This window comes from Salpingoeca rosetta, assembly GCF_000188695.1.
Source record: "Salpingoeca rosetta unplaced genomic scaffold supercont1.5, whole genome shotgun sequence".
In the NCBI taxonomy this organism is placed as follows: domain Eukaryota; class Choanoflagellata; order Craspedida; family Salpingoecidae; genus Salpingoeca; species Salpingoeca rosetta.
In genome coordinates this window covers 1,002,229-1,009,617 of record NW_004754929.1, presented here as the reverse complement: position 1 = coordinate 1,009,617, position 7,389 = coordinate 1,002,229, and the positions used below count along the sequence as shown (strand labels likewise).

The 7,389-nt window shown below is 54.0% G+C and overlaps 2 protein-coding genes across 2 annotated transcripts in view; one reads left to right on the top strand and one right to left on the bottom strand.

Annotated features, from left to right (window-relative positions):
* Positions 1-4,992, top strand: part of PTSG_02284 (uncharacterized protein) — a 10,306-nt gene extending 5,314 nt beyond the window's left edge. Inside the window, exons 10-23 of the mRNA XM_004996716.1 lie at positions 82-136; positions 372-448; positions 630-689; positions 921-1,043; positions 1,327-1,401; positions 1,595-1,669; positions 1,891-2,085; positions 2,351-2,504; positions 2,777-2,994; positions 3,181-3,264; positions 3,466-3,562; positions 3,769-3,863; positions 4,160-4,255; positions 4,437-4,992. Of these exons, the coding sequence (XP_004996773.1) occupies positions 82-136; positions 372-448; positions 630-689; positions 921-1,043; positions 1,327-1,401; positions 1,595-1,669; positions 1,891-2,085; positions 2,351-2,504; positions 2,777-2,994; positions 3,181-3,264; positions 3,466-3,562; positions 3,769-3,863; positions 4,160-4,255; positions 4,437-4,742 (1,710 nt within the window). The 3' untranslated portion in view covers positions 4,743-4,992. The remainder of the gene's footprint in view (positions 1-81; positions 137-371; positions 449-629; positions 690-920; positions 1,044-1,326; positions 1,402-1,594; positions 1,670-1,890; positions 2,086-2,350; positions 2,505-2,776; positions 2,995-3,180; positions 3,265-3,465; positions 3,563-3,768; positions 3,864-4,159; positions 4,256-4,436) is intronic.
* Positions 4,878-7,389, bottom strand: part of PTSG_02283 (uncharacterized protein) — a 4,888-nt gene continuing 2,376 nt past the window's right edge. Inside the window, exons 8-14 of the mRNA XM_004996715.1 lie at positions 7,125-7,230; positions 6,709-6,850; positions 6,403-6,528; positions 6,172-6,243; positions 5,926-6,025; positions 5,420-5,736; positions 4,878-5,227 (exon numbers count right to left, since the gene is read on the bottom strand). Of these exons, the coding sequence (XP_004996772.1) occupies positions 5,115-5,227; positions 5,420-5,736; positions 5,926-6,025; positions 6,172-6,243; positions 6,403-6,528; positions 6,709-6,850; positions 7,125-7,230 (976 nt within the window). The 3' untranslated portion in view covers positions 4,878-5,114. The remainder of the gene's footprint in view (positions 5,228-5,419; positions 5,737-5,925; positions 6,026-6,171; positions 6,244-6,402; positions 6,529-6,708; positions 6,851-7,124; positions 7,231-7,389) is intronic.

Genomic DNA, 7,389 nt, shown 5'->3' with positions numbered 1-7,389 from the left:
CTCTCTGTGTGTGTGTGTGTGTGTGTGTGTGTGTGTGTGTGTGTGTGTGTGTGTGTGTGTGTGTGTGTGTGTGTGTGTCAGGTGACGGAGGAGCCGCTCGTGCAGCCGTTCAAGGACGAACTCCTCGGCCTCTTCCGTGCGTCCCCATCACGAGCACGCGCGCATGCACACACACACACAACAACAACAACAACAACAACAACAACAACAACAACAACAACAACAACAACAACAACAACAACAACAACAACAACAACAACAATGGTCACCGGTGCCTGGTCTCATGCAACTGCACCACCTCTACTTCTTTGTTCCCTCATTCACCTTGCTTCCTTCGTTCACACACACCTCGACCTCCGTCATGTGTTCAGGCCAACATGTGATCACACCGCTGTGCGAGGACATTGAGACAGACCTCCGCTTCCAGATCCTCACAGATGTGATTGCGGTGTGTTCACGCTCTCACTGATGAACTGCAGTCTTGATGAGTGCCTGTTGTCATCAATGTGCGGGTGTGTGTATATATGTTTCGGCTCAATATCCGCTCGTTACACTGCATTCGTCGTGCCCCGATTGTTCTCACACTCACTGTCTCATCGTGACACACACGCGCGCGTGTGCACGTGCAGAAATCAGAAGAGAAGAACCCGCTGCAGTCAGAGGTCAAGGACCTGACCCCATTCATCAACGTGAGTGGCGCACTCTCAATGCACTTTGCTTTGTCGCCTCGCTTTTCTCTCCTCCTCCCCCAAATCCACTGCTAGCGTGAACATTAGATTACCTACTTTGCGGCTCATGTTCTGTTTGTTTCGACTTGGGTGCGTCTGTGTGTGTGTGTGTGTGTGTCTGCATGCAACCGTTGCCTGACTCCCTTCACATGCGTGTGTTTCTCGCGTGAATGGCTTGTGGACCGCTTTCAGCTGTCGCCCATCAACTTTGATGGGCTGACGGTGAATGTGAAGACGGAAGTGACGCACTACCTCGACACAACCTTCTACAACATCACCACCGTGGCCCTCCATGACTGGCGCAGCTACGGACAGGTACAGTACTTGGACCCCTCTCTGTCTGTGTGTGTGTGTGTGTTTGTTTGTTTGTTTGTTTGTTTGTTGATGTGGAAGAGACACGCACACGCCCTATCTATCACTGCTCTGCCTCCTCCCCTCCTCCTCCCCCTCCTCTTTGCCACCATTGGTGTCTGCTGCGCACGCCTCAAAGGCCACACCGTTTCCTGCTTTTCCTTGATGGAATCATCTCACGCCGCACTCCACCTCCCTCCCTCCCCCAACTGTCAATCCACCTTCCTCCCGCCACCCGCGTCAACAGATGAAGATCCTTGCCGAGGCCAAGTACGGGCTGAGTCTGCAAGAGTCCCATCTTCCCAGCGGAACCCTTGAGCAGGTGTGTGGCTCAATGCGTTGCGCGTGCTTCTTCGTCTTCATTCATTAACACACGCATCTCTCTTCCTCCTTTTTTGGCTGTGCTGGTGTTGCAGGCACCATGCCTAGTTTGCTGCATTCATTTTGGTGTCTTCCCCCCTCTGTCTCTCACGGTTTTGCACTTGCGTTGCTCACTCCTATTGTCGTTGCTACAGGGGTTGGATGTGTTGCAAATCCTCCGCAACATCCACATGTTTGTTGTCAAGTACAACTACAACCTGAACAATCAGGTATGGTGCATGCGCACGTGTGTGTGTATGTGTGTGTGTGTGCAGTCTTCATGTGTATGCCCTTTTGCTTTGATGCAACACATACAGCGCCCGCGTCCTCCTCCACCACTCCCTCACACACACACACACACACACACACACACACACACACACACACACACACACACACACACACGCACGCACGCACACACACACACACGCACACACACACACACACACAGATTTTCGTTGAGAAATCGTCAAAGAACAAGTTCCTGAACACGATCAACATCCAGCACTTTGCCAACTCCATCCGCACCCACGGCACGGGCATCATCAACACCGCCGTCAACTTCACCTACCAGTTCCTCAGCAAGAAGCTGCGCACATTCTCCATGTTCCTCTTTGACGATCACATCAAGTCAAAGCTCATGAAGGTCCGTGAACTTGGCGCTGTGTGTATGTGTGTGTATGTCTGTCTGCCTGTGTCTGCGTGTGTCTGTGTATGTGTGTGTCTGTGTCTGTGTCTGTGCCGCTCGCTCGGCGTTTGTCTATTTGCATGCCCCAAGGCGTAATGGCATTCCTTCACCATCATCCCTTCTATGTCCTCCTCCTCCTCCTCCTCCTCCTCTTATTCTTCCCCTATTCTCTTTCTCAATCCCCTCCTCCTCTCCCGTCCACGTCCACGTGCTGCATGCGCAGGACATCAAGTACTACCGCGAGATCCGCAACAAGACGGACCAGCAGTATCCGTTTGAGCGCGCCCTCAAGTTCACAAAGGCCGTGCGCCAGCTTGGCGTCAACTCCAAGGGGCAGTCCTGCCTTGACCAGTTCCGCCACCTCATTACCGAGATTGGTGCGCCACGCCGCTTTTGTCTGTGTGTGTGTGTGTGTGTGTGTGTGTGTGTGTGTGTGTGTGTGTGTTGTGTGTGTGTGTGTGTGTGTTTGTGTCTGTGTCTGCGTCTGTGTTTGTGTGTGTCTGTGTCTGTGTCTGTCTGTGTGTGTCTGTGTGCATATCGCTTTGATCAGCGCGCGTGTGTAACACCATCATTCTTATTCACCCCTTGACCCAATCCATCCACGCCTCCACCTCTCCCCCCCCCCAAACAAAATGCACAAACCAACAAGGCAACGGCATGGGTTACATCCGAATGCTGCGTTCTGGTGGGCTGAACATGTGTTCAAACGCCATCCGCTTTGTGCCGGATCTGGAGGACATCCCAAGCTTTGCGGAGATGCTTGATGACGAACAGGTCTCTGAGGAGACGAAACGCGCCGCCCGAAACCTGGACAGCGTTCTCAAGAACCTCGCAAGCAACGTCGCAGAGGGCACAGATTACTTCAGGGTGTGTGTGTGAGTGTGCGTGCGTGCGTGTGGGTGGGTGGGTGTGCGCGCCTGTCTTGCCTGCCATTGTGTCCTGGTGTGTAACCTGTCTGAAGTACCTGGTCGCTCATCTGTCACCCCCTTGATGTTTGGCACCTTTTGCCTTTGCTCATGCCTGCCTGTTCTCTGCGTGCCAATCAACATATAGATGCTGGTGAACACGTTTGCAAAGCCCATGCGCAGCGACAAGAACAAACATCTCGGCAACTTCTACATCATTGTGCCGGCATTGGTACGCTGCCAGCAACACAATGCTTGCTTGAATGACGTGGACACAGCGTGTGTCATGCGTCTGTGTGTGCGTGGCTGGATGTCTCCCGTCTGTCTCTCTATTTATATGCGAAAAACACCATGGAGTGCTCGTTGTTGTCTGTGCCACATGTGCCAAACTCACATGCCATTTGTGTGGCTGGATGTGCGGTGTGATATGTAGACCATCACCTTTGTTGAGCACATGATCAGCGCCAAGGACCGCATCACAAAGAAGAACAAGGAGGGTGCTGCTTTCACTGACGACGGCTTTGCCATGGGTACGAGGGCACACACACACACACACACACACGCACGCACGCATGGTCTTGATGCTGGCAGTGGTATCACCGCACGTCCTGCTGCAGCTGCATATCCTCGGCTCTCTCCTTCCTCCCCTGTCGACCACTGTCCATTTGCACTCACCCAGAGATCCCTTCCCACCTGCCCACGCGTGTTTCTCTTTGTCTGTGTCATCTGTCGTCAGGCATCGCATACATCCTCAAGGTCCTGGATCAATATGAGGCCTTTGACGCGCTGCACTGGTTCCAGCAGTGCAAGGCCCACTACCGCAAGCAGCGGGTACGGCTGCTGTGCTTGCTGGATTGATTGTTCTGCTTGTTTCTGTGTTTGGTTGCTCGTTTGTTTCCTTTCTTTCGCTGGTAGCGTGTGAGTGTGTGTGTGCGTATATGTGCGTGTGTCCATGTGCTGTGTTGTGTGTGTGTGTGTGTGTGTTGTGCGTCGTGTTGTGTGTGTGTGTGTTGTGCGTCGTGTTGTGTGTGTGTGTGTGTTTGCTTGCTTGTTCCCGTGCGGTGATGATGCGCTGATAGCACACGTGCGCCGGCTGTTTATTGTTCAATCTTCGTTTCTTGGTTCAGGCTGAAACGCAGGAGTCAAGGACAAGCAAACGAGCTGATGACAAGTACCAGGAAGCCCTTTCTCTGTCCCTCAAGCGCATCGAGCGATACGAACGGGTGCGCTGTTCGTGCGTGCCAACATACACACATACGCACACATACACACGCGCACGCACACGCAATTACACTTGCATCTATGCACGCGTGGTCGCTTGTTCTTACTCCACCATCTTGTCCTTGCTATCCCCTCACACGCAAACACACGCACACACGCAAATACACACACGCGCATGTACAGGAGATGGACATGCTGTTCTACTCGATCACGAGTGCACGCATCTTCTTCCGTGCGGACAAGACCGCCGCCGAGGAGGCCGCCGAGGAGACAGACACACAGACGGTGGCTGGCACTGACCAGCAGCAACCCGGTGAGCAAGATCAGCAGCAGCAACAGCAGCAACAGCAGCAACAGCAACAGCAACAGCAGGGTTCAGATGGTGGCCCTCCACCTCCTCCCCCACAGCCAGACACAGCAAACTCAGGCGCACCGCCACCGCCGCCACCACCACCTCCTCCTCCACCGCCACCACCGCCACCTGCATAGCTGGACCGAGACAACGGCTGGTGGTGGTGTCATACGTTCGCGCGTGTTATGCTGAGAAGATGGTGTTTGTTTCCTTTGTCATGTGTGGGTTGAATGTGCTGCGAACCAACCCACAGCTTGCTTCTTCAGTTTTGCTTTCGGTTTGCCTTCGTTTACTTGTGCCACAGAAATGTGTGTGTGTGTGTGATGTGATGTGGTGTCTTGACGGTCGCTGCAACGTGAGAAGTAAACCAACACCGCAAAGAGAGCATGCTGTGACAATTATTACAACGGCATTGCATTTGAAGACGCAGGTGTGCAGATGAATTCGACATCCATAAACACACACGCGCACACGCGCACACGCACACACGCAGACGGACCGAGGCTGCTTCACTTGGTTCTGAAGAGGTACGGTTTTGCCTGTAGCTTGATGGTGCATTCGCTGTCCGGGTCGAATTGAACAAGGCGAGGCAACCGATACTGCTCCCAGTGCTCCCCACACGCTGTCAACGCAACGACAAAAACATGCATGTGAGCTGACAAGTTTGTCAAAGCACCTCGAAAGGTGTGTGTGTGTGTGTGTGTGTGTGTGTGTGTGTGTGTGTGTGTGTGTGTGTGTGTGTGTGTGTGTGTGTGTGTGTGTGTGTGTGTGTGTGTGTGTGTCCCTGTGTCTTTGTTGTTGTAGGTGTGGGTACCTTGGCAGAGGAGCTCTGGGATGCCGTGGAGAACCGGCCGATGGAACTGCAGTCCAAGACCACCGCACCGTTCGCACTGGATCATCTTGGGCGTTGCTGTCCCTCGTGTAGGATCCGCAGCTTCGTCGGCAGTTGTTGTGGAGTCAGTTGCTGCCGCCGTTGCTTTGGCGCTGGTGTCACGTGCACTCTGCTCACCTGCTGCCGCGTCTGCCTCGCGATCACTCTCGGCCGCCTGCCCTTGCGCATCTGTCTTGGCTTCCTCCTCTGCTTCGCTATCGTGCACATCTAAGCTCTTCTCTTCCTCCGCCGTGGCCGCCCTGCAAACAAGATCAAGACACACGTTTGTTCGAATATGTGAAGCCCTGAACAACCCTGCTCTCTTCTCTCGCTGCGCCAAGCCAAGAAGGCAAAGAGTGTGTGTATGTGTGTGCGTGTGTATGCGTGGTTGTGTGTGCGTGTGTATGTGTGTTTGTGTGTGTTTGTGTGCGTGCATGACACGAACCCACCGCTTTGCGTGCTGTTCAATAAACGCCTTTGCCGCATACGCTCTTCGCTTCCCGCTCGGAGGCCGCGTCCGCGCCTGTACACCAGCCAGCGACCGAACCGCTGATCAGCATGTGTGTGTGTGTGCGTGTGTGTGTGCGAGCGAATGAACGTGGTGAGCAAGTCGCGTGAGCAAGGTCTGCAGGACGCAAGAACTGTAGGTATGTGCTCAAACGCCGTGTGTGGTGGTAACTGATGAGGAAGCGCACCTGAAATATCCGTGACTTGCTTCGGAGTGCGTCGCGCAATCACAATCTTCAGGTTGTGCCGAAGGTGGTTGGCTGTTGGCATAAAGTATGGAATGGAAGAGTGAGCGTGATGGGCAGTGGAGCTGGCTCAAACACGAGACTTTGCCATGCAACCGACAGACACGTCAAGCGCACGCACACAAGCACGCACACAAGCACGCACACAAGCACAAGGACACCCATACACGGTACCAAGCTGTATCTCGCGTGGCCCAATCTCCCATGGACGACCGGTGGACACGCGCGCCACCTGCTCCGCTTGCATTCTGGAGAGCAGCTCGTGGTTTCGCTTGACAATGTCCGCTGTAGGCGCTGGATCTGCAGTCAGCCCACGCAGTGTGTTGGTTCGACGTAAGCCGCACGCTGTTCAAGGGTGCGCTCAAGCGCATGCTCGCGTGCGTCATCATTGAGCATGTTCCTTCCAGTTACAGAGGCCAGAATCCATGTGTTGGGTTTTGTTGCCATTCTGTTGTGTTGCGACGCATGGGCATGACGTACCTGTGCACTTCAGCGCATGGTCTGGAACGGTGGTGAGTGGATCAACCTCCTTGGGTGGCTGTGAAGGCGCGCTGCTGGCTTCCTGTGCATCATCGTCATCTTCCTCCAGGATGGACGTCAGCAACGCTTGCAACTCAGGATCCTACATCAGTGCGCGTCAGTGTGTGTGTGTGAGAGTGTGTGTGAGTGTGTGTGAGAGAGAAAGAGAGTGTGAGAGAAAGAGAGTGTGCGTGGTGTGTGTGTGCGTATGTGTGTGTGTGTGCGTGTGTGCGTATGTGTGTATGTGTGTGTGCGTATGTGTGTATGTGTGTGTGTGTGTGCGAATGTGTGTATTGTGGACGAGGGCTTGTGACTGTCGCAGGTTCACGTCACGTCTGTGTCATACAAGCCCCAAGTACAACCCGCTGGGTTTGCACCTGCTCTGCTGCGTTGAGGACGGACTCTGCCTCGCTGGCGAGCTGGTGCCGGTCGCTACCCATGAGCGACACAGACCGCATCACAGCACGCGCAAAGTTCACCGTGCTGCAGTCAGCAAATCCAGACATGTGACGCGGTGTGAATTATGTGTGTGTGCGCGTGTATGTGTGTGATTGTGTGTGTGTCTGTCTCTCTGTCTGTGTCTGTCTCTCTGTCTCTCTGTCTGTGTCTTGTCTCTCTGTCTCTCTGTCTGTCTCTTGTCTC